Consider the following 27,435-nt stretch of genomic DNA (forward strand, 5'->3'; position numbering starts at 1 on the left):
TACAGATATTGAAGCCTGTAATCTGTTATTTATACATTTACCAATGTAAAATAGTTGATGTAACACTATGAATATTAGGAATATCACAATAAGCACTTTCAGTGAAGTAAAACAAGCAGCTGAAACATGAAACTGATACATAGCAAACTCAAACTGAATGTATTGTTTAAAAGCACTTTAAACCAGACCTGAAATTTGTTGCTAGGTTTTGGAACAGTTTGTTGAGATTCTTCCAACAATTTAATCCTGTGCATCTTTTATTTTATTGTATTTTCATTTTACTCTGTGTTATAAAACTTAGATACAAATAAATATTATGAGTAAAGGCCATATTCAACTTGTTCAACAGTTGCTTTTGGTGCAAAGCTTTTGATTTCTTATGGGGTCAAAACATATTTTAGATTCCATGTAAAAATGTTCATTCCAATCCTGATATATCTGTCAATGCTGAAAGTGGTGTAAATAAAGAAACAAAACCACAGTAAAATGATTTTCACATGTAAATGTGAAAATCATTTTAATGTGGACAGTAAAATCATTTTAATACACATTTATACACATTAAAATCATTTTAATGTGTATAAATGTGTTAAAATCATTTTGTGTGTATAAACAGTACACACAAAAGATAGAATATAGATATAGCACATGTACTATATCTGTAATCTATTCTTTGTGTGTACTGTTTATACAAAAATATGTCGAATATCTTTTGATCCTTGCATGATAGGAATATCTGAAGTGATTTTTGAAATTGGATGGATTTTTTTCCTATAAGTATTACCTATTTTAATGCGAGAGGTATAAAAAAAAATTTTTGTTGGTAATGTAATTTTTAATTATATTATTTAATTAAGAGAATATTAATATTAAACTATTGTTTAATAAATCAAACTATAGTATTTGTGCATCTTAATAATTGGTTTAGTTCTTCACTGTCTTTATGAATAGGAAAGTGAGATTAAATATTAATTACAGTAAAACTTCTTTAACCCAAACATCTGTAACTAAAAGAAAACTCAAGTTAAGAAATTTGAGTTGGAGATGTTAAATCCCTATGCTATTCCTTTGAGACCTACTATGTGCTTCAAAGTTTTTCATGGTCCCTTACACTGATTTATGTTACTTTCAATTTTTCTAACTCAAATTTTGATATTTATTCTATCCAAAGTGATCTTATTGGATTTTCATGAAGTTTTCAGACAGTTAGTTGTATCTATTCTCAAACACCAATTTTCAGACCAAAGTGAGGAGTCCTTTTGCTTTATCTCAACAAGATTTTGCCCTGTAAAACTGTTCAATTTCATTCGTTACATTGAATGTTTTGCTGAAAGGTGTTACATGGGCTGTTTAAAACAATAAAACTATCAAAGATTGTTTATATAATGTAAGAGAGGTAAAAATGCAGATCTATTTAGAATCAGCATTTTTTACTGTATTGTTCTATAACTTGAATTGTCTTTAACTGAAAGTTTTTTTCCTGCCTGTTAGAGAAGTTTTACTGTAGTTATTTATGAATACAGCAGATTAGTCTTGTATAACATGAGAGATAGGTTTCTATAGAATCTCAGATGGTGCAAAGCTATATTATACAGGACTAAGAACCTGAATATTTTTCCCTTCCTATTGTTTTAAGTTCTACTATTACACTGATTTAATTTTCTGTTGGTTTAATTATACTTCCTAAATGAACCAGTTCTAGCCATATATTTTTCTAATATTAATTTGATTTAGTTTTTAAGAACAAAGTATAGTCATAAATACCTGGAGAAATTTAAAATTGATCAAATAAAAATCAAAATAACTGTACAAAAACTTAAAAAAATTATAGATTGCATACAGTCAAACCTGTTTTTATGCGGTCTTTTTATGTGCGATTTTTATTTGTGCGGTATAGTTTGCGACTAGTCTCGTGCGATTCGTCATGTCTCACGTTGACTTATTATAGCTAAATAAACTTATTATAGCATAAATGAACTTATTATAGTAATATTATTGCAGGAATATGCGAAAAATGAAATAATTTATTTTTTTAAGTCAACAAAACACCACCTGGACAAAAATATGTAAAACAGACGATTGATGAGACGATGCAGTCAAGTGCTGACATCTGTTGTCAATAAATTCTATTTCGTACGGTTTTGAGTTATTTTCTATGTGAGACTTTTTTTATGCGGTCCCTGTTGACCGCATAAAAAAAAAAATATTTTTTTAATTGTGTTGCGAAAACTATTTTTTATAGCCCCTCGTGAAGTTTCGTGCAATTTTTTTTATGCTTTTTTTTTTATGCGGTTCCTATCCACCGCATAAAAACAGGTTTGACTGTATTTTGAAGTTGTAATTTTTAAGTGTGAAACAAGCACAAATTGAATAACACAGAACGTAACAAAATTTCTCCAATAATTTTTTCTACAAGTGCTAACAGATTAATAGTGGGGATGCACAAAAAAGGATAAAAATGTTGAAAAATTACATCCAACATGATAGCAAAGTTTTTCCTGCATAAAAGCTCAAATATTGTGTTAGAGAAATTGCAGAAATTCTCACATAGCAGTGTTAGAACAAAAACCATATTCTGTAAATGTTGCATTTATATATAAGTGATGTGTATTTGTTTAATAATACATATTTTATTAATTTGTATATAATTATTTGCTTATTTTCATTTATATTTTATTATAATTTTATTTCAGATTTTTGTAGTTATGGAAAAATTAAAAGGTGATATGCTTGAAATGATTTTATCAAATGAAATGGGACGATTATCAGAACGGATTACAAAGTTTCTTATATATCAGGTATTGTGATAGTTTATTATAATAATTTTTTTTGAATTTAGACAATAATAACATCTTTCTAACTAGTAACCAGTGAGAAAGATTTAGTAGTTCCAATAAACTATAGAGCAATGCTAGTGGCACCATAAGCTTCCAATAGGGCCACTCAAGCCAGTAAGATCTATGGGGTGAAATGAAGCAAAGATTGCATCCAGCTTCTGATTTAGAGTTGGTGCTGCTAAACAACATCTGTTCCCATGTCAAGTGGCTGATCTCAGTGACAATGCTTCAACAGTCACTCACTCAAACATATGTAGCATAACATGCACTAATGTAAACAAATGTAATAAATACAATCTAAGGACACTATAGACACAGAATTCAAAATTAGCATACTCACAAATTTATCCAAAGAAACATTCACTAAATACAGAGGTCTAGACCTACATAGATACAACAAATTCCCAAAATACACACATCAAAACAAAAAAACTATACTACTAAATGCACACTTGTTAACAAAACATAACCAGAATTAATACTTTCAGGTATACATAATTAGTTTATACTACTGCATTCAATGTAGTCTTAAAGTACAATATCAAACAAGCATAATGTAAGCACATACAAATTATAAGTTTGCTTGATAGAGAAGACTAGAAACACAAATAAATAACATTAGATGACAGTTAGTTAGGCTATATCATTAAAAGAGCTCAGCAATTAAACAACTATAATAGAACACCTTAATTAAGGTGTTCTATTATAGTTAGTTAGGCTGACACAATACACTAAAAACAACATAACACCAATAGATAATATAAAAGACTACACAATAGTCTTCTTATGTTCTTTTTTCATGCCTCATGAAATAAGTCTATTGGCAGAGTCTTTATTTAGTAGCTATTTATCAACCTCAATATACAAAATGTTATAAAAAGTTTCCTCTAGCGATGTGACAGAAATAAAAAATATTATATACATTTGATAAAATTGCCAAGGATGATGATTGTAAAAATTCACAAATATATAATGTAAACAATTTAAATATACCAAAATATTCAGCACAAATTATACTTACTAAAACTAATGAAAAAACAAATGCTTTCAATGATTTTTAAATTGTCATCTTTAGGTTAAAGCCAGTCAAACATCATTATGAAAATTTGAATGTCACTTTAAAAATGCTTGGAGCAATCATTTCATTGGTTCATCATCTAAAACTCAAAGCTGTCAGATTTACCCAACATCTTTCTAGGGTATACAAACAAATTGCAAGAACAAACCAACTTAGTATCTTTTATATGAGGGTTCCCAAATGTATCTTTTTTTTTTTTTTTATTGAATGCCAAAGACCTTATCAACACACAATTCATCTGGAGTATATTCTTTCTCCATTATAAACAGCAGATTCAACAAGAAATGGCACTACATGGGAGCAATGGCTCTATCCCTTTACAAATGTATCATAGGCACCATTATTGTATCCAAAATTATTCTTAGTAAAATAAATACACTTAAGTGTTGTGGCATTATGGTTTGCAACTATTTAGAGCACAAAGGTGCTCACAATTACTTTCAGTAGTCTAAAGCTACTATCTTCATGCGATTATCGAATACAAATATTTTTCAAACAATTAGCTTTTGAACCAACTTGGGAAAATAAATGGTGTGCGTGAATGGAATACGAAACTTGAAATTTAAAATAAAAGATGTTCTAAAGTGTGAAAAGCATTATGAATGTTATTATATCCTCAAATATATTAAATATGCAATTGAGTGAATGGTATGAGCAATGCAATAAAAGAGAAATTTGAGTTATAAATTAAATTGCTTGAATAAAGTTATCCACAATTGTGGAATTCCAAGAGTTGGTGTGTTGCATCGTGTTATGGCTGCAATGTATAGGTTTTTCCATATGAACAATTCTTTACAATTGTTTCACCATTTGAGTAATTTGGTTTGGGCCCAGAGGGGAAGATAATCTTTGTCAAGCACTTTTTTTTAGCTAATTTGGTTGATGGTCTATTGTTTCTAATGTCCTCCTGATGTTCTAGGATGTGAGAGCTTAGCATTTTAGCCATGGCCCCTATGTAGCTTGTTGTTTCCTCTCCTGAGAGTGCATGTTTTAATGGGATTTGATACACACCAGATTTTTCAGTTCTTTCTTGCAAAGCATCATGCCTCATTTACTACACAAAAGTCTAAAAACATTGGGGCTTCACAACAACACAGAAAGACACTATACTAAACACAGGAAATTCTCAAACATAGATACATTTGTAAGCAACACATAATCATAATAGTAGCTTATTCTGTGGTTATGCCTCAATCCCAGTTAGATATACTACTAGACACTAGAATGTATGCTATGTAGTGTACACTCCACTACCATCTCTATAATATGTTTTGATTTTCTTTAAAATTTAAATGGTTTGTTTTTACCTTTTACTAGAAAAAGTTAAAGCACTTTTAATTCTTAAATGTATATTTTTAAACATTGTTAGTTTGAAAAATTTTTTTAAATACTAACTAATTTTATTTTTTAAAGATTTTAATTGCATTGAAACATCTACATTCTGAAAATATTGTTCATTGTGACCTAAAACCTGAAAATGTTTTGTTATCATCTGATTCTGATTTTCCACAGGTAAATTTTTGTTTTTAATATTTTTTCTTATACAGTTATATATATATATATATATATATGTTTTAATATGTAGTTTTAATTATATATGTATAATTAAAAACTTACATTTTAACTATTTCATTAAAATAATGTTCTAATACACGCTTTTCATCCTTTAAATCAAAAGTCTTGTTGATTGCATCGAAATGATAGTTTTTATCTTTATTTTACATTGTAAATGAATATGAACGCTAGAAATTTGGTATCAAAGGATAAAAGCTCTGAATGAAAGCTGCAGCAGTGTTATGCTGAGGATTGCTTATTAATTAATAAATCAAATTATAAATATAAATATAGACTATAAATAATAGATGAAAACAAAGATAAATTGATTAAATTTGTAGATACTTAGGTGGATGTAGAGAAATTTTACTTCAAAGTATGTGCTCAGAGCCAAAGAGAAAATCTTTTAAAACTGTTTCATATCATTTTAATAAAAACATTTGAAATATTCTATCTTTCCAATGATATTATTGTATGTGCTTCAATTTTAGATAATTCTTAGATGATACTAATTTCTTGTGTTCAGCACAGAATGTATAAAAATACAGTAAATATTTTTTTTAAACATGTAATTTGCTTAATATTATTCTACATTGCAGTTTTTTTAAAATAATTATTAGATGTAAGTTCTTATTTGTAATTGTTAGTGTAAAATGCACTTTCACATTTTTCACAAAAAACAATAGATTTATGATGATTATTTACATTTATATAATTTTATTCATATTTTATATGAACTTAATACCAAATAAAATGAAATATTTTCTTAATATTACTTACAATTATTTTGTTTAAATTTGCATTTAAGATATATCATAAATAAGGTTAAAACATCTAGGCACTAAAAATAATAAAATTAGGTAGGCAAAAAAAATGGACTTAAAATTTCAAAATAGCAATTTAGTAGATACTAATACTGAAAATAGACTTTTAAAAAGCCTTAGTATTAGTCAACTGCTTCAAAAAGTAATTTGCTACAGGTTATATATTGAAATTTAGTATAAACAATAGTAATTTGTTTTACATAATCATCCATAGAATTTTAATTGTTTTGCTTAATTTTTAAACATTTGCAGTATTATAATATAAATCTTTTTATTTATAATAATTAAATTTAATTTTAAATAATTTCTGATGGGTAATTTTTTATAGGTAAAATTATGTGATTTTGGATTTGCTCGTATTATTGGAGAACGATCATTTCGCAGATCTGTTGTTGGTACACCTGCTTACCTTGGTAAATTATTTTAAAATTATGCTTAATCTATTAAGTAATTTAATTTTTAAATTATTTGCAACTGAATTGAAAATAATAATGTTTAAATTAGAAACCAAGTTTATTTGAATAAATATTATTATAAAAGCTAATTTAAAATAACAAACAAAAAAAAAATGAAAAAGGAAATATAGACTGACTATAAGCTGAAAACGTAAGATTGCAAATAATTGAATATTTTGTTTAAGTAGCAGAAGATTAATGCATACAGTCATACCTCGGTACTCGAACGTTTCGGAGCTCGAACAAATCGGTACTCAACCAAAAGTTTCGAAAAAAAAATGCCCCTGTTCCCGAACAAAATTTTGGTACTCAAACGGGAAAGCCCGCCAAGTTGACGCCGACGCCACGGCAGCGGCGTCAGTTACGAGACAGTCCAGTTAGGCCTAAATTTATTTAAATTGTTTAATTAAAATTCTAATTATTAAATTTAGCAAGAGATGACGCCTAACGCCTAACTCTAGTACCAAATTATCTTAAATTATTAATATTACTATAGCCATTTGCTAGCCCGATAATACGGCAGTTGTTGGTCTTTACGAGACAGTCATTGTTTCGTATGCACATTAACTTACGCTGTGCTATATTTTTTGGATTAGCATCCTTTTCTTTTGATTTATTAGCCCTTAAACATGGGTCCCAAGAAGAATAAAAGTGAAAGTGGTCAAGTGAAAAGGAAAACAGTGAGAACAACAATCGAACTGAAAAAAGAAATCATTGCTAAACACGAAAATGGAGTGCGTGTTTCAGATCTTGCTGTCCAATATTCTATGGCTAAGTCGACAATATTGACTATTTTAAAGAATAAAGAAACAATAAAAAAAATACTAGCGAATCAACTGGGGATTGGAACGCATTAATCCATTTTACATTATTTGTAATGGGAAAAAATGATTTGGAGTCCGAACATATTGGTACTCGAACCTCTTTCTGGAACGGATTATGTTCGAGTACCAAGGTACCACTGTATTTATAACATGTTACAAAAGATTACTTACTATTGTATTAAGATAACACACGTAAAAATGTATATATTAATATCACAAATATATCTTTTTTAATTTTATTGTTAGTTAATCTCAATTACAACATGATAACTTGCTTCTTTATTGTAATAACAATAGAATTAATTAGCATGAAACATGTATTGGTATATTAAACTAAAATTGATTAATAAATAGTTATTTTGTAGTTTAGTTTTTAGACAGTTTTATAAATTATGATTTAAAAGTTTTCAAAATGTTTTTTTTTTTAATGAAAAGATTGCATAATGATGAATGAAGTAGAATTATAGAAATAGTACCTAGAATTATAATGTAATCATTATATAAAATTAGAATATCATCATAGAATTGCAAAAAGATTATTATTATAAAAAGACTTAATGTCCAGTTAATTACTTTCTTACATCATGAATATGAAAGTGTAACATGAAATTTAGTTTTCTAATATGTAGTAATCATAAAACTGATTCCAAATTACATTAAAAGATTAAAAAATTAATTAATACAAGTGTCATTATGAAAGTTTGTAAATATGAGTAAACCATTTAAAATGTATATCATAAACTGTGATTATTTTTGAAAGTTTATTGTCTGCATTTTTTCATTTCATGAATCGTGCATAGAAATACTTGTCTGTTTCTTTTTCAAGATCATTGCAGCTCTATTTATACTCTTTTACACTCAGAATATGCTTGAGTTTTTCTTTTAATTTTGAAAATAAAAAGTTATGCTGATAAAAGCTAAGTTATACAATTGATGAAGATTAATCAGAAATTGCATTTATTAAAGTTCTTCACTGCAATAAACATAACTTGTGATAATTTAATTAATTCATTAGTATATTTATACAATGGAATTTTCCTTAACAGACATCTTTTAATAACTGACATAAAAATTGTCTTATGATATTTTATATTAACTTCCATAAATATTTTGCTTCTTAATGTGGTCATTCTGAATAACAGATGTGGCTACTAAATCTTATAATAATGGACAGTCACTAATTTGATATTATTTGATTTATTATTATGAAAACTAGATCTGTGTTTGTATTATCTCTTTGATGTCATCTCTTCAGTTTTATAATAATCAAGTTTAAAAATTGGTGTCAAATTGACATAAAAGTAGTCATTTATCCTAATTGAACAAACCCTTGGTCAAAGCCAAAAATATTTATAATAAAAATTTTGCTGTTAATAGTTTGAATAATACTTCTCTAAAATTAATTTAATTTTTTATTTAAAACTTAATTTAAGTTTTAAATAAAAAATGAAATGTCAGTTGAAGTCACAGTATCACCTATATTAATTTCAAAACCCTTTAATGATCATCAATAAAACTTTGTTTTAGAAATTATTAGGTTTGCTTTGTAAATTTGTTTAAGTGATTATTTCTGAGATATTTTTAACATTAAAGAAAAAATTGATAGAATAAAATTAAATGAAAAATTAAGTGTGAATGATTTATCATTGAAAATGAGCATAGGAAATTTTGGACAAAGAATGGAAATTAAAATATTTGAAGCAAAGTCTCTTTTATGAGGCTAACAGAATTGTGTTCATTCTTCAAAATCTGTTTGATTAATTTTGATTAAACTTTGCCATTTTCCATTAATTGCGATGAGAAATCCAAAAATGCAGTAAAAAATGGGGTCTATGACTTTTTTTCAAGATATAAGATTGTTTCACAAGTGCACATGACAAAGTGATATTGCATGAATTGTGTGACTTTGTCATGTGATGTTTCATGGTTTCTAGCATATCTATGGGCTTTGCTATAGAGCAAGTTTGTTCTCAAAATTTAATGGGCCGATTTTGATAAAACTTTGCCATTTTCCATTAATTTCTATGAGGAATTCAAAAATGTAATGTATGTCTATTTAAATGTAAAAAAATGTACAGAAGGGTTAAACTGACAATGTCTATTCTCTCTGATCTGGCTGAGCATGCCTAACAGAATTTAGACCTATGGGTCAATTAATAAATTGACCTGAAATTAGATCTAATGGTCAAAAATAAAAACAGCATTGCATGTGCCTAATGGAAAATAAACACAAAAATGAAGAAAGCACAAGAACAAAGCAATGGCCATTGATTGCTTTGTTCTTGGATAGTCTCTTCATGTCAGCAAGTGCAAGGATCGTCTCTCTATACCTAGTCAGCCAAGGATTGTGACTCCTGTGGCCAGCAGGTACAAGGATCACTTCTTTTATGGCAGCAAATGCAAAGTTGACTTGTCCACGTCTGTCAGGTGCAAGGATCACCTCTTCCGTGCCTAACAAGTGTAGAGATCACTTCTTTCTTTCCAGCTCTGCCTCAATTCTACTGTGATATGACAAAGTCACTCAATATCTTAGTTAAAAGGACATTAAAAGACAGTATTGAAGGTTTAGTCATATATGGTGTATACCATATATGAATGTGAGCATCATCTACCATCTTTGAGGTTGTTTTGTAATTCAGTTTTTCAATGCCAGAAACATTTGACCAGTTAAAATTTTATGGTGAATGTGTGATAAACAAACTCAGTTTATGTAAATGGTGGTGATTGTTCAATAAACAAAAACAAACATTTTTGATAAAGATTATTTCACCTGATTTTTGTTTGTGGTGGTGACTTGAAAACCAAGATCAATCAATACAAACACTAGCACTTCCCCATAAATGAAAAAATTCATGAAATTTATGTTCTCTAGTTCATAAGATTTGATTGACCACCTGTAGTATATAAAAGATTACACTAAGTTTGTTCTAAGAATGTTGACAGAGGAGCACAAAAAACTGCATGGCTGCAGTTTTGACATTTCTTGAGTATTCCAACAAGATAGAAATGACTTTTTTTTTTTTTTCTGGACCACATTGTAACTGTGAGTGAAACCTTGGTGTCACACTTTGCTCTAGAAAACAAAAGAATCTATACAATGGCATAAAACTGGATCAAGAACAAAACTTAAGAAGATTCAAACAAAACTTGTTTACACAGAAAGCTATGGTAATAGTGTTCATGCTCCAAGGAATCATAGTTAATACTGCTGCTTACTATGAAGCATTAAAGAGACTAAAGTGTGCATTCCAAAACAAATGATGTGGTCTTTTGTCATCAGAAATTATTTTCATTCATGATAGCATGTGATCTCAACTGCTGCAGTCATATGGAATTGCTTCAGTAGTTTTTCATTGGAAAATTTTTGACTATCCAGTAGGGTAGAGCTTATTTTTACAATTTGTAAATGTGAACCTCCTACCCTCTATTTCTGTTCCAATATATATAGAAAACATTTGTGCCAAAAATCTACTCCACTGGTGAATGTTTACTGGTAGCTCAATGTCACTGAAGTTTTATAGGTTCCAAGTACTAAGGATGAGCGTATAGCAATCACACACTTCAATTGCAATGTATCCATTTTAGTACAACAGTTTATAAAACTGTAGTTGGTCATTTCAATAAATAAACCATTTAATTAATTGCAAATTAGTTACATGACATTTGCACAGAATTAATTTCTGTCATGACTCATGATCTTTATTTTACTGACATTATCAAGTCATGCTGCAAATGTTTTTCCCTATTTCTGGTTGATTTTCTCAGTGACTCATACTTCTTACAGCACCTATTGGCTATTTGGTTTGTATGGACAAATTCAGGCACATCGCTGAAGGACTGCTGATATCATCAGATGCATAGACTATATAATCCAGAAACTGCTCAAGCAAATCACATAATACATTTTTGTTCATTTCGGCAAAGTTATTAAATAATAAATATGGCGGCAGCAGCAACTAGATCTAAAACTGAAGTGTACCTCGTTGGTTAAACAGTAACTGAATTAATTGGCAACAAGTTGCCATCCTTGGTTTGTTTTTACATCACCATCTTCAACTGAAACAAACTATCAGACAGTCATCAGCTGTTACAGTCAAAAAGCTGGCAATATTTTATGAAATGACAATGATGGATCCAAGAAACTGCATAACTAAACTAGAATGAACATTTGAAGAATGGTGTTTGCTAAAGGAAAACAAGAGGCGGCAATCTGTAACACAGCAAACAAATGGGGCTGAATTTGTTAGTAAACTAGATTAACTTTTTGACACTTCTCATCTTAGAGCAGTCGAAATGATAAAAATTCCAGAGGATCATAAGTTCTTATTAGCTGAGCATGAGAAAAGACATAAAGGGTTAATGGTAGGTGTGGATGCAAAATTAGCTGCAAAGGAGAAATGATCAGCACAAAGACAGGAACAGATGCTTAACAGAAAACGTAGAATGGAAGACTTGAAGAGAAATGGTGAAGAAATAGCAGAATAATATCCTCAAGCAGCAGCACAGATACTGAAGAAGAAGATGCAAGCTGTAAGCTGTAAAGGAGACAGAGTAACTAGTGAGGGAGCAGTTGGAATCAGATTATCCAGACAGCAAGTAAGAGACATTCTCTGTTTCTACCAAAATAAACTGATAAAGTTACATTGAACATAGTACTGAAAATTTCAAATTTTGTGAATTGTGATGATTAAAAATTTTTTTGTTGCATTTTGGTTTGTAATCCATTAAATTTTTGAATATTGTATAGTCTACATGACTATTTAATTTGTCTGTAATTGTCCAAAAAAGTGAAACGAGTTTGGTTTACTAAAACCAGTCTTGTATGTTTTCATTTGTCATAAATCGCTTTTTTTATAAACTTTGTGGTCATTGAGCTACCTCTAAATATTAATATATCAAGTTCAAATTTCTTATGTAGTAATTTGAGAACAGTTGGAATAGTTCTGGAGAGTAGGACCACAAAAAACTAAGTGATTTATTTTTCCCTTATTTTAAGCACCACCCTACTATCCAGCATACAGCTTGGATCTTGTTTGAGTGATTTTATAAAACAAATGTTTTTTAGGGGAAAATGCATAAGAACATCTGATAAAGTCAATGATATTGTCAGTGATTTTTGAATGGACTAGCAGCAGAACAGTATGACATAAAAACTGATTTGACAGTAACTTAATGTCTGTGATAACTGTGTCAAAAAATAAGCTAATGCGTGTAATATTTGTGGTACAGATTTGTTGAAATTAGTTTTCTTATTCTTACATTATAATTAAATGATTTTACTTTCTGGATGTTTCTTTTACTGTAACATTTAAAATAATGATTAATTTTTAATGTTAATAAACAAATAAGACTTATTTTAGAAATATTAGTGCAGAGGGATCCTTCACTTGAGAATGTCCAGACAATCACCTTTCCATCTCTTACTAAATACTGTAATTTTGTAAATATATTTTTAAAATTGAATTGTTCACATTCTGTCACAATAGGAATGTATTTATTTGTTCCTGTCAGATCAACATTTGCAGTAGGAATTTATGTATAACATTTGAACTTAATATCCTTGACTGTAAATTAGAGGTATGTACACCATCTGGTTTTAATACAATGTAGACCCTAAGGTCAACAAAAATATCTGATTAGGATTGAATTTAGCATTAAATTAATTGTTGCTTCAATACTTTTCACAAGCAAGGCCAAGAAGATTTTTGCCTAGAAATAGGTGAGTGACCAATTGAGATGTAAGGATAAGAGTTCAAGACCATGGCCTCAATTTATAAAAACTCGTGTTTCAAAGACATGGGGTCCCCTTCAGTTTCTGTCCAGCCCATTGTGCACTTATTTGGATATTTTCTATCAGTCTTGCTGCTCTTCTTTGATGATTCTTTTACTTCATTGTCATAATTAGTATATGTGTACTTTTCTTCAGTGTCCCTGATGTTGAGAAAGTTCTCTCATCCTTTGTGATCTTCCTGGATCCAGGACATTCCTTTGTTTGGAGATTTTCCTGAACTTTCTTCTTTTGGAACTCTTTTAGTATAGACAAACTGACTCAGTTTTTGAGTGATTGTGACACTTCAACTGACCAGGTTTGGTATGAAAATGGAATCTCTCTCTTTCACTCTCTCAATAAACAATTTAATGTTTAAACAGATTAACAAGTCATCCTTTATCTCAAACACATGCACCCACATATATTTCCTTTTCTGTCCTTTTGAATCCAAAAATTTTTTAAATTTCTTTTCTTCAATATCTGATTGTGATTAAGATAATGTGACGTCATAGACTGAATTATTTGTTTATTTAAAGAAGAATATCAGAACTCAGAAAAAATTTGTATAAATGAGGATCAAATTTATTAAGTAATTTTGTACACATTTCAAATATGAAACATACAAAAGTTTTACCTCTGTATATTTTACGTTTTAGTTTTTTATGCTGTTAATCAATGAGATTAAAATGTTGACACTTGTAATTATTAGCTATTTATTTTTCAAATAAAATTACTCAAATGTAAAGATGATTTGAATAAATGTTAAGACTGCCATCACAATTTCTTTTATTGGTTTATAATATTCAATCTCTTCTCAAATTTATTAAATCTAGCTGAGCTACTATATTTTAAACCAAAAAATATTGCCAACTATACGTACAGTATATTTCTTTTTCATTGTGTTAAAGTATGAATATTTGTGAGAAGAGAACAAGAGATATATGGTATTTCTTATTTACATTGCTTTCTGTTTTTATGAAATATAAATTATTTTTTATTCTTATTAAATATCTTGTATATATATACATATGATTTATAATTTATAAATAATTTGAATTTAATTTTTTTTATCACTGAAGTATGGAGAAATTATTTAATTAACACTCTAATCAAATTTCATTGCACACTAACTTATGTTGTTAAGAAAAACTAAATATAAAAAGAAAAGTTTATAAAGTTAAAATACAAAAATAATTTTATCTTGATTTTCTTTGTTTAGCTCCTGAAGTTTTAAGAAATAAAGGTTACAATCGATCATTAGATATGTGGTCTGTAGGAGTCATTATTTATGTTAGGTATTTATAATTTTTTATTTGGAATATATGTATGTACTGTGTATATATATATAATTATTTTAATGAATCAATATTCATGTTTAATTTCAGTTTAAGTGGTACTTTTCCATTTAATGAAGAAGAAGATATAAATGATCAGATTCAAAATGCTGCTTTTATGTATCCACCCAATCCTTGGAAAGAAATATCTGCAGAAGGTAGTCTTTTTAATATCAAAATTGTTTTAATTCATTTCTGTGTTACTGCTATTACAACTGATTTTGATTTATTTCTTAGCAATTGATTTAATCAACAACTTGCTACAGGTTAAAACAAGGAAAAGATATACTGTGGATAAATCACTCTGCCATACATGGTTACAGGTAAATATATTAATTTGTTATCTTAATAGCATTTGTATAGCATAAAATCTTCACAAAAGTGTTGAACTAAGGTCACAGATATTATATTATGAAGGTTTTGAAAAAATTTATTCTTCTTTAAACTTTGTAGAAAAATACAAGGGGGGATGTCTGATAATTAAGGTACAGATCAAAATTACATCAACATATTAAAAAAATTTTGAAAAACTCAAAAAACACTACATACTAATGTTTATTTTTCCACATTGTTTCCTAAGCATTCAGATATTTATCTCAGCATTTCATAAGTTTAAACATTCTTTCCAATAGTTTTTCCTATCCATACATCATGATACTACAAAACTGTGGTTTGCAATATATTAGGTCTTCAAATCTTTTTCTTGATAAGTCCTTGAATGGGCTGAATAGGTGAAAATGTAATAGGCTAAATCAATCTATGTGATGTATCCTGCAGAACTTTCCATTTCTGCATCTCCTATCAAGCTTTTGTCTGATTTCTAAGATTATGTTCTGTCATGCAGAAGTCCTAGTTTATAATCGTCTTGATCTTTTAATACTGGCAATAAAATTGGTTTTTAGTAAAACTGATTAACCAGTTTTCAAGAAATTGCAGTTTTAGCAAAACACAGGGACTGGTTTTGAACAGGCAATGAAATCAGTATTATTACTATAGTATCATTTTTTTCTTCTTTTGACTTTTAGTTTGCAGTAAAATGTGCTTTTATTTAAGATGATTCCACATAACTAAAGTATTAGGTTGATTGGAAGATTTATAGCAATTTTATTGTATTTTTGTGGATTATCTGGCATGTCAGTCTATCTGGGGAGACCAGAAAATCAGATATTTCCATATGGTAAAAACTAGCATGCCAGTTCACCCAGGGGAATGCTGGCATGCTTGTTTAAGTGAGGTTATACATCCCTTTTTGGAGGGTGCATTTAAAAAATGAGTTATGTCAGGTTAAAAATGAACACGTTTTTATTCTAACATCATATTAACAACATTAACTGTCAGCATTACATCAAAAACTTCAATAATACATTTAATTTCTTCATTTTGTTGTCTTTCTAACTATGTAAAAATACTCATTGATTTTCAAAAGTGCTTTTTTATGTTTATTTCATGGTAATCCAATTCATAAACACAAAAATAAATATATTAAATTTAAGAAACTTGCTATAAATTATTTCAACTTACATCCATTAATATCAGCTTTGTGTGAAATTTGAGAGGAAGGTGTTATTTTTAAGCTCAGGTGGATGGTCAGTGTAGTGTACACTGACTAACTACTAATGTCAATAAGCCACTAATTGTTTTATTGTCTTATAAACAAACTCTTTTCCTGATTTTAAGTCAGTCAAATTACATTATTATTATATTATTGTACTCTGAAGAATGGGTTTTTAAACATTTTTAACAAGTTTCGTTAGATCCAATTAATTTTATATTTTAGTTGCTGTTTAACTGGCATGCCAGTAACTCTGGGTTTCCAGTATGCTGGTCTCCCCGGTTTATATGCAGCAGGCTGATCATTCTGCAAAAATATGGTAAGAGAAGTAACAGAAATGGTTTTAAAACTAAAAACACACTTTATTTGATTATATGTGAATTGTGGCGGTGTTCGCCAACAAAAGTTTGAAGTTTACACTTGTCGAAATAGCTGCACACACAGAGACGAGAAGTCAAAAAAAGGTGAAGGGCACATGTTCGAACCCGGTCTTTATATTTCTCTGGACTCCCTCTGGTGGCGATTGAATAAACTCCCGAATTGGTTGCTGCAGAATCATTGTTTTTAATAGCATGTTGCCATCTATGGGGAAGCTTTATGATACCCTCTATACAGAACTCCAGTTTTTTCCATGAAAAATGGTGGTTTTTGCAAGCTTTCAAACTGTCAAAGTTTTTATCATGAAGGGAATTCTACAGGGCCGAAAAGAAATGGTATTCCAATAGCACAAGGTCAGGTGAGTGTGGTGTTGGGTAAATCATTCCATCATAGTTCCAATAATTTTTAGTGTGTTTATAAAGAACTATTCAGTTTGGCATTATCTTAATGAAACATGATGTTTTTTATGTTGGCCATTTCAGACTTTGTCTTCAATTGCCATCTTTAGTTGATCCAGTTGGGAACAATATTTATCAGAATTAATTGTTTGATTCTATGAAAGTAATTGGTAATACAAGATTCCTTTCCAGTCTCACGAGATGATGAGCATGACCTTCTTCAGATGAAGACCAGCCTTTGAAGTATTTAATGGTGGTTCATTGTTTTTGCCCCACAATTATTTTCGGTTGTTGTAATAAATGATCCACTTTTTATCACCTGAGACCAGATATTTCAGAAAGAGAGTATTTTTATTTCATTTTTAAAGAGAATTGCAAATGGAGATGTAATCCAATAAGTTTTTTCCATTAAGTCATGAGATATCTAAATGTCATAACAATTCATATAACCAAGTTTCTTTAGATGTTGAAATACAGTACTGTTTGATGACTTCACTATGTCTGCAGTCTCTCAAGTTGTATGGTAAGAGTTTTTATCCAATAATGTTTTGATCTTGTCCTCTTCAATAATGACTAGTCTTCCTGATTGTGGACATCTTCAAGGTTGACATTGCCTGCTTTAAATTTAGCAAATCACTTTCAAACAGTTGTCTATGACAGCACCTCACCATAAGCATCATACATTTCTTTTACTGTTTATGTTGCATTTTTGCATTTTTAATATTAATAGAAGGAAATGCACCTTATTTGTATCCATTTTAACAATAGGACAAATGAAACGAAATTTAAATAATCTTAATGGATTTTTTGTAACAGATGCATTTTTCATAATATTCATTGATTCTTAAAATTCTAATAATTTTTTCATTTTCCAATGTCACAACTGTCAGCAATCAAATATCATTATGAACTTTCTGAACAACCTAATACTAACAGAAAATTTTGGTATAACATTACAATTTGCACACAACACAAATCTATTGTCTTTAACACATGAAAACTAGTGTTAATTAATTTTAAAGTTTTCAAATGCTATTTGTTAAATACTTAGCTTCTAGCAGTTACCAACACTAAAGAAATGCTGATTTTCTTTCTGCAGAAATAATATGTGATACAGACATATTCATAAATCTTGGCTAATAATTAATATTAATAAAAAGCAATAATAAAGCATTAAATCTATTGAATTCAAAGTGGTTTTGAAACCAGTTTGGCATTTGATATTTAAAAACAGGTTAACCAATTTTGAAAATGTTTAGTTTTTCCAGTACTATTTTTGCTAGCAAAAAATCATTGCTGTTAATAGTTGTGTTTAGCAGGAGAAATTCACATAGCAGGAAATCATAACACTCCCAGAACATCGTTGCAGCTATTTTTCATGAAGACAGTTGAACTTTTAAAATTTTTGTCAGCTGGTGAATTACAATGTTTCATATCATGTAGTCTGGGGTGAAATTGTAAACTCTTTCTTCTTTTCTTGTAATGATACTTTTCAAAAAAGGTTCTCCTTTATTTGATAAAGACAGTAATTTTTTAAGTGAAGCAGCCATTCTTTTGCTTTTGTGCTACTCAATAAGCACTTTGGAACTCAGCAGCAAAACACTATATGCAACTTCAAATTTGAGATGATTTCATGACAATGCTCTTTGGAATGCCTATCATTTCAAGCATTTAGTTTGCAATTTTCAAATTAAAAACAATTAGAACTTAATATTGTAATTGTTTTGTTATTTTTATTATTAAAGCAACTTAAAATAAGAATTATTTCATAAAACTGCAGATGTTTAATTGAAAATTTTCAATTAAAGATATTATAAATATATTAACTTCCAGTTTCCAATGTGCATATTATTTGTCTTAACTAGTCAGCAGTGTTGTCATAGTGTATAAAAGAAAGTGTGATTTTTCAGGTTTGAGTGAACACTGTTGGTATGATGTATACCTGAATTGCCGACAACAATGATAACATTGACATCATAAGTGTTGTAGTTAACAGTCAAAAAACATGCAGTGGTTAGGATTGTGCATTCCATTTTAGCTCCTGTGATTTTGGAGAAGCTGGAAATAGTGTAGTAATTTATTTATACTGTATATAATTATTATATGATGCAATATAATTGTTATTGAATTTACAGATGCTTGACATGCTTTGTATTATATATTAACTGAACTTATTAACCTTGAAATGCCTATCTTCATCTACTTTGTATTAATGCAGATTTAGCATAACTTGATTGTATAATAACAGGGTTTGGTTGTGTGTAATTTAATGTTGAAATCAATAATAATTTTATATTTAATTTCAGGACTATCAAACATGGTGTGATTTAAGAGAATTAGAAAATCAAGTTGGCTGGAGATATTTAACTCATGAATCTGATGATGCTCGTTGGGAAGCCTATCGTAGAGAACATAATTTACCTCCATCTATATCTCATACACAAAATGAAGATAATGCTCCTCCACCAACATATAGTCTAACAACGTGTTCACAGTCTAGGCGAGAAGAAGACAACACTGGTATGTTTGGTCGTATTCGTCTTTAAAAAGATGAGAAAGATACAATAAAACTGACATGCAAAACTTGAAGCAGTTCTATTCTGTGATATCTATAGAAGAGACTTCTTTATTTTGTTTTATTGCAACATTGGAAGAGTTGTTGAAATCTTTTAATAGAAATCTGTTACATATTTTTGACTGTAATCATGTTTAAAATGTTACTACATCTACTCAATTTACATTCCAACTGTGGAACACAGAAGAAAAGGTACAAGTTTTAGAGAATTTATTTTCTAAAAGACAAAGGTATTTTTATAAAAAAAAATGCAGCTATAAATAATAATTCCTTCATGTCATAAAATAAAATTCAAGTTTGGAAAACCTAATTTTTAGTAAAATCACAAAAAAAAGCATTGGCATTGTTAAGGTTGAGGTTGCTTCCATATTTTATTCAGTAACTGGTTATGGGAATATATATTGTATGTGTATATATGTAAACAAATAATATGTCTTAATATGTATATATTTCATAATGTCAGATGAATTTTTAGTTTCATGCCATCATCATAAAATCTAGAAAAATTTTTCTAGTAACTTCTATAAATGATTAAACTATAAAATTAATTTTTATATTTTTTGCATTCCATAAAATATACTTTATTTTTATATATTATAAACACTTTTTTACTCAAAATTTATTGAAAGGAATGTTAATAAAACAAAGTATTTTACATTTTTTGTTCAAATCTAGTAGATATTTTAATAAATCCTGTTTCATAAATTTTTATCTAAATATAGAGCTTTATAAAATAATTTTAAAGGATCGGTACATGTATTATACAGTTTATATATAACACCTTTGGAATAAGAGAAAATATCAATTTAATAAATATGAAAGTTGTTATATAGTATAATAAAGCAACATAATATAGGATGGTCATAGTCTTTCTCCGATTACAAACATTTAATATTTGCTATAATGTTGCACAGACTGTTTATAATCTATGCAGCATTGCAGCAAAATTATAGGATTTAGCCTAAATTATGATATATATCATATATCTAGCATAGTTTTTGCACAATAAATGTTTGTAATCAGAGAGAGACTTTATGACTACCTTGTATATCAATTAAATTATCAGTACGTCCTTGGAAGAAAACAAAATTTTTATATATTGTATAAACATTATAAAAGTTTAAAACTTTAAATATCTATTTGTTCATCCTTGTAACTAGCAATTCTATTTTTTGAGTAACTTATAATTAATGTTTGCAACAATATATATGCAATTGAATCTTTATATCAGTGTTTCCCAACCTTTTGGGATTAGAAACACACTTTGAATTTAATAAGATTCCTGCAACACATCATAATTTTTTAAATAAAAATGTTTAAAATTTAAAATAAATTATGATTGCTTTTAAAAAATTTTGTTAATATGGAAGTTAAACTTAAAATTTTAAAAATAGTCTTTTTATTTTTATAATATAATTGAATCAATACATAAAGAGCTGGTACACCAGAAGATGCATAGATGCATGCAACTTTCATGAGGGTATATGCCGATGATGCAAATTTCACAACAATCAGCATTTTAGTGAATACCTTCTCTTAGTAAAATTTAAAAAATTTTTATGTGTTTTAATTCTATATTCGAATTGTGTTATTGATATTTGCAGCTTTGCTTTCAGAAATTAAGACAAAATATATAAAGTTATCTTTTTTCTTTACTAAATCTTATACAAATTTTAGAAGAGAAATAAATTTAGTACATTGTTATTACTAAACAATTTAAAATAATAATAAATTATAAGTAAACACAAAAATAGATTAAGTTGGTTTTTCTCTTATTCATTATTGTTATTACTATAAATGTAAAGACTATTAATTTTATACATATTTTTAAAATAAAATTGTATTTTGTTACGTCTTCTATATTAAAAACTTATTTATCTAATAATAATATTTCCATTTTTAAAAAATTCAAAAAGCAATTTTTTTTATGGATTCATTTATAGATAAATCCATTTTGAGTTTGTTTATTTAAGATAAGAATTGTTATATTTGCATAAAGTTGTATATTAATTCATAACTTACACATCTCTTTTATCAATTTTTCTTTTTATAAGCTAGGATTGTTGATGGTTCACATTATAAAAAAATATTCTTACCATACGTATAACATATGTAGTAAGAAAACAATGCAAATGGCTAAAATGAAATGATAAACATTCGCATAAATTATTACTCAAATGGTAGCTGCATTAATATTATTGGTGTAGAAAATACTATGAATTTTTCTGTTAAATTAATTCTATTTTCAGAGCAGCTATTTGCATAACTAAATACCTCTCTCATATTGATATCTGATAAAATGAAGATGGCATACTACATGAGACTTACAAATTGTACATATGAATTACTATGGAACTGTTGCAATTAGGTTTATTGTTGCATTGCTTCTAGAAAACTATTTGCACTTATATTTTTAAAAATTAAAGTAAATTAATCATTTTTCAGAATTGTGGTTTTTATTGCGTAGAATTGATAAAAGAAATGAAAACACGATTACATAAAATTTTTTTTTATTCGGAAACCTTTTTATTTTACAGATATTTTAATTTTAATATTATATATCGGGTGGCCAACAAATCGATCGCGATCGGCCGGTCGATCGCCAAGCCAATTTTGGTCGATCGCTAGCGATGTCTTGACTTAATGCATTATATTTGTAACCGAACGCAACTGTATGCATGCAGTTATGACTCGACTCATAAGCAGTGAGTGCACTTCATATTGAAACAGTGTATAAACATAGTATGTATTTCACACTTCCCCCTCACCACTTAGACTATGCCTATGACAACAAGTCGATCGCGACACATTTTTACGATAAAAAGTAGATCTTATGTGCACAAAAGTTGGCCACTCCTGTTATATATGCTATAAAATAAAACCATAGAATATTTTTAATGCAAGAAAAATACATCATTTTTATTATATAAATTTATAAATTAATTTATTCCTAAAACAAAATAATTTTTGTTTCGGGAAGAAATATAAAATATCAAATGCTTAAACATTATCAAGGTTTTCTTTTATCAAATTTTACTTTAAAAATTACCAATTATACAGATGAACTTCATAACCTTATTAAAGTAAGGTTATGAAGTTGATCTGTATAATTGATATTATTATTATATTTAATAGAGAAATGTTAATAAGAGTATATTAAGAAATTTTGTTGGTAAATTAGTATTTTTATTTGATTTGAGTTTAAAAATTTTAAAAAGAATATTGGTGAAATTAAATACTATTTTATTCTTATCTTTTTATAGTATTTTACTGTTAGGAAAACTTTTACTATATTTTTGTAACGAAAGTTTATTCTACAGTAATTATGAAAGCTTGTGAAAGTAGATGTTTAAAAATTAAATATTTTTGATAGAATTAATTTTAGAAATTGCAAACATTTTAATTAAATAATAGTTAAATATATAAATTAATAGCTAATGAATATACGGTATATCTTGTTTTCCTGTCGTTTTAAAATCTCTTAAGTAAAGTTAAGTTTTATTAAATTTTTTAATATAATAATTAATTATAGAAAATATAAATTCGTAAGTATTTGAGGAGTATCAAATTAGTTAAATCATAAAATTATTTTAAAATTTTTCTTATAAATTTCATAATCAATGCAATATTTTGAAATAAATAAAAGCAATTTTATTTTATTAAATAAAAATCATTTAGTCAATTACTATTTATATCTCATTTAGAATTTGGTATTAGGGGAAAGGTGGATAGCCCCAGACACAAAAATTTTCAAGTTTTTCTTTTCACCACAATCATAGAGAATTTCCTTTTGAATCTAAGGGCTCTGCGAGATGTATATTCATCCTCTTACTTTGCTAAATTAATAAATAAGATCTGCTGCTTTTTTTTGTTTTCTGTTATAAAGTTTTAACTTAATTTTTTTAAATGTATACAGTACTTCTGGACTAATACAATTGCAGTTTTTATGGGATTTTTATTTTTTCATTAATTAAACTTAATAAAATGAAATATTTTTAAAGAGTGGTTAACAAAGTATAATCACATATCATATGCATAATTGAGTCCTGTTTTGAGATTCTCGCACACTTCATGAGCCCATCTTCTACAGGTGTAACACTGAATCCAGACTTCATTGTAGGACTCTCTGCATACGTATGCAGCAAGTCACAATATCCTACAATGGAGCTGTTTCAACACACTTTTCATTTCTATATTTCAGATTCTATGATTATTTCCTTTGTTTCTTTCCAGTTTTTGCTTGATTCCCTTTTTTTCTATTTTTTCCTCAGCAAACTCAGTCCAAGAATATCTACTAAATATGTATCCGGTGCTATCTGAAAACATGGCTTTCAGATTTTCTGGCTACGTGGAAAACTACTTTATTCTTAGGTGAAAATGAACTTTTACTGCTTACATATAATATTTAGTCCCCTGCAGTTAATGTGATTTTAAGTATTAATTAATTATAAAAAATATTTATTTTTGAATGATTTTGTAAGCAAAATCTTATTTGATGCCTTGTGACAATGTTTTATGTTGCATGCTTATGAAGAAAGATGGCTTTACTATTGCCATATATGCTTGGTATCTTCATATGATAGATGACACCATGTATAAAAGGAAAGAAGAAAAAGCTCTGTCCATTGCTACCCTTTGTCCAGGGATATCCACCTTTTTCCTAATAGTAATTTATTAAGAAATTTGGGATATTTTAATCCTCAATTATTATTTAAAGGAATGTAAGCTAAAGTATTAACTTTGTATATCATTTCTGATGAATTTCTTTTAATGAATGTAATTCTGCATAATTTTCTCTAATTAATAATAATACTTATTTTATACTGGTGTTTGAGAAAGATCTTTATGATCTTTCTCAAACACCAGCAATGTGGTTAGCAGTAAAAGAAAGGATAACTTAAAAAGTTTCTTTTTATTAGCCTACATTCAGTAAACTTCCGAATTTCACGGACTCCTATAGAATTTTTCTGTAACCTGTTACACAGATTCTTCAATGTCAAAGGATTTCAAGTGTTGCACACTGTAGGTCTTTAAATTTCTGCATTCGAGTATAAATCGAAAGGACACTTGGTGGCGTATTTTTGCACTTCCTGCAATACTTTCTTTTCATGGTTATAGCAATTTTATTTCAACTAACCACAACAGATATTACACTTTTTCCTATATTGTCCCATTTTTAATTCTGCAAGCTACTGGCACCATTATAATTTGCTCTAAAATACTTTTTGAGTTATTCTTTCACTGCAAACTGCATTTCGATAGACTGCTTTGTTTTTGTATTACGAATTTGTATATTAATAAATATCTTTCTTGGAGACACTATAGATTTGCTTACACACACACACACACACACACATACACACACTATTATTGTTTGTTTTATATATCATTCAAACGTTTCAAAGAAATTCCGAAAAATAAAATTCTTGTAAAGATAAATTCAATTACAACCATTTGATTTTATTTAATTATCACAGTTATACTTTTCATAGTAAGTGATATTTAAACATGTTTGTAAATTTTAATAAATTTCCAAATAAGTATAAATTTCACTTACTTAATCTATACAAAACATAGTAAAGTTTTTTGCTAGATTAATCTTCCTTCATTACAAAAAAAAAAATATTTATTGGAAATTTGAAAAATGTAATTCTTATTTTTTATTATGAAAAAATTGTAATAATTATATCTTCTGGGATTAATTATTGGAAAATGAGGCTAATCTCTTTATTGTCAAGTGTGTTAACATTTTAATCAATGGAATTCATTCTCGTTTAATCCATATTTTATTTAACATTGTCAATAACTTTCTTTAAAGCTATTATTTGCTGATCTTTGAAGCTTTTTCGGTTCATCAGATAATTAATTGAAATTTTGCCATTGTATTCTTATCAGTTCTAATACAGTTTGATCTAGAATTAAGAAAAAACTTGAATTATACAAACAATAAAGAAATGTTTTTTTTTTTATATTTTGCTATTGATTATTTTATTTTATTATTAATTTAATCTTTCAAATTTCAATAAGTTTATTATAATATTTTAATTAATCCTTAAATAAGAAAATTAATTTTGCAGTTAATGATAGGGCATCTTCATTATAGGATTTTCAAATTCATTTATATTAAAATTTCTTCTACAAGTATATTTAATTTTATTTTTGCAGTTTTTGTCTTGTAAGAGTCTTGATTCTTTATTTAAGGTAATGGAATATATTAGTTAACTAACTCAATAATCATAAAAACAACTTGGATCTAAATTTGAAGTTTTCATTATTATTGATATTATCTATTTATATAAAATTTGTAGTTGGTTCCAATGTTTTTCATAATGTCACGTTTGACTGGATCGTTACAAAATGGAGTATGTTAAGATGGTATTGTTTGTTTATCGGACGATAGATTCAAATCTAATTTGGTTATGAATGCACTTGTATTATAAATTTTGCACTTGCAAAAACTGAAAATTAAATAATAGCTTTTATATTTTTAAGTAAAAACGTACAAAATCTCATTAAATAAGGAAGAACAATTCAAAAGTTAATTTGTACACAGTGCACTTTTGCTAATCTGAACTCTGCTAAATCCAAACTAATTTAGTTTATTTTTCTGCTAAATGCTCTAGCTGAAAACAAAGAAATTGATTATTGTTTAAAATCGCAGCAAATTAATATGCGCCGTACCAATTACGGCTTGAAAACATATTTTCTCGGGCTCAATTCCAGAGTTGACAATGACTTAAAATGGATGCTAGAATCTCAGTTTTCATATTGGCTTAAAGAAATGAAAATCGATGCTAGTAAAGCTTTCTGTAATAATTATAAAATATAACTAATATTAATTGTTTTAATATGTGAATTAAAAATTGTCTCCTGAGATTTGTTTCTTTATAACCCTGTTAAGCTGTTACTCCTTTTTTTCGTTAATCCAATTCCATTTAATAATTAGTTCGGGTTAGCATTTGTGTATACGTGTATTATAAATTAAATGTCGTCAAATGATTTATGAGAAATATTTAATTCAAATATGATAGAAACTGCAGGATTTATTATTATTGTATTTTTTTTAAGATAAACGCATAAATAAAGATGTTCAAATTTATTTTTATTCCTTGTATTTTATGGTAATTTGTGGAAGATTATGTATCCAAAAATGTTGGACAGTTATCAATGTGATAGAGGTGTACTTATCAATTTTTGACTAAAAAATTATAAAAGTTATATTCAACGTTTTACTATGCGTTTCTAATCTGGTTTGTATTTTCAAAAATAAACAGTGCCTTAAGCCATAAAATAGCATATGAATTTATATGTATACAAGTGTTATCAAGTGAGATAACTTGTTTGATAAAATCTGAGTATTTCCATGCCATGTAATACATGTAACCATACTTCATAAATAAAAATTATATAAAATCTGGGAATAAGAACGATCCTAAAATGTTACCTTTAATATTAAATGTACGGTCTTCCAACAAACTAATGTATATTAATTATTGAAATGTTCTAATACATAATATGCAGAAATAGTTCTATTTATTTTTTGATTATATTTTGAATTATATCTTATTATATAATATTTTGTAATAAAAAAGAATTAAATTCTATTCCATTAAATAATATTTTATATATTTTTTTTATATATATTAATGGCCTTAATTATTCCTCAAATGGATAATAACAACTTGCCTTTCTTGATAGGATAAACCTTCATTATTCGTTATTAGAGATTTAATCATTTAGTAAACGTCATTATCCTTTGCATAGAATAATTAATGCTAAAATTACATTGAAGATACAAAAGTCTATTATTGTGTGTGCCTTAACTTTGTTGATAAATATAATATAATTCAGAACTC

General features: G+C 27.7%; 1 protein-coding gene across 1 annotated transcript in view; it reads left to right on the forward strand.

Moving 5' to 3' along the window:
• LOC136989610 (serine/threonine-protein kinase D1-like) overlaps positions 1-20,618 on the forward strand; it is a 66,141-nt gene extending 45,523 nt beyond the window's left edge. The window contains exons 15-21 of the mRNA XM_067287828.1: positions 2,694-2,798; positions 5,329-5,427; positions 6,622-6,706; positions 14,562-14,637; positions 14,728-14,834; positions 14,914-14,999; positions 19,311-20,618. Of these exons, the coding sequence (XP_067143929.1) occupies positions 2,694-2,798; positions 5,329-5,427; positions 6,622-6,706; positions 14,562-14,637; positions 14,728-14,834; positions 14,914-14,999; positions 19,311-19,550 (798 nt within the window). The 3' untranslated portion in view covers positions 19,551-20,618. The remainder of the gene's footprint in view (positions 1-2,693; positions 2,799-5,328; positions 5,428-6,621; positions 6,707-14,561; positions 14,638-14,727; positions 14,835-14,913; positions 15,000-19,310) is intronic.
• Positions 20,619-27,435: the final 6,817 nt, after the last annotated feature.

The sequence above is a fragment of the Centruroides vittatus genome, unplaced genomic scaffold, assembly GCF_030686945.1.
Source record: "Centruroides vittatus isolate TY-2023 unplaced genomic scaffold, ASM3068694v2 scaffold_712, whole genome shotgun sequence".
Classification (NCBI taxonomy): Eukaryota; Metazoa; Arthropoda; class Arachnida; order Scorpiones; family Buthidae; genus Centruroides; species Centruroides vittatus.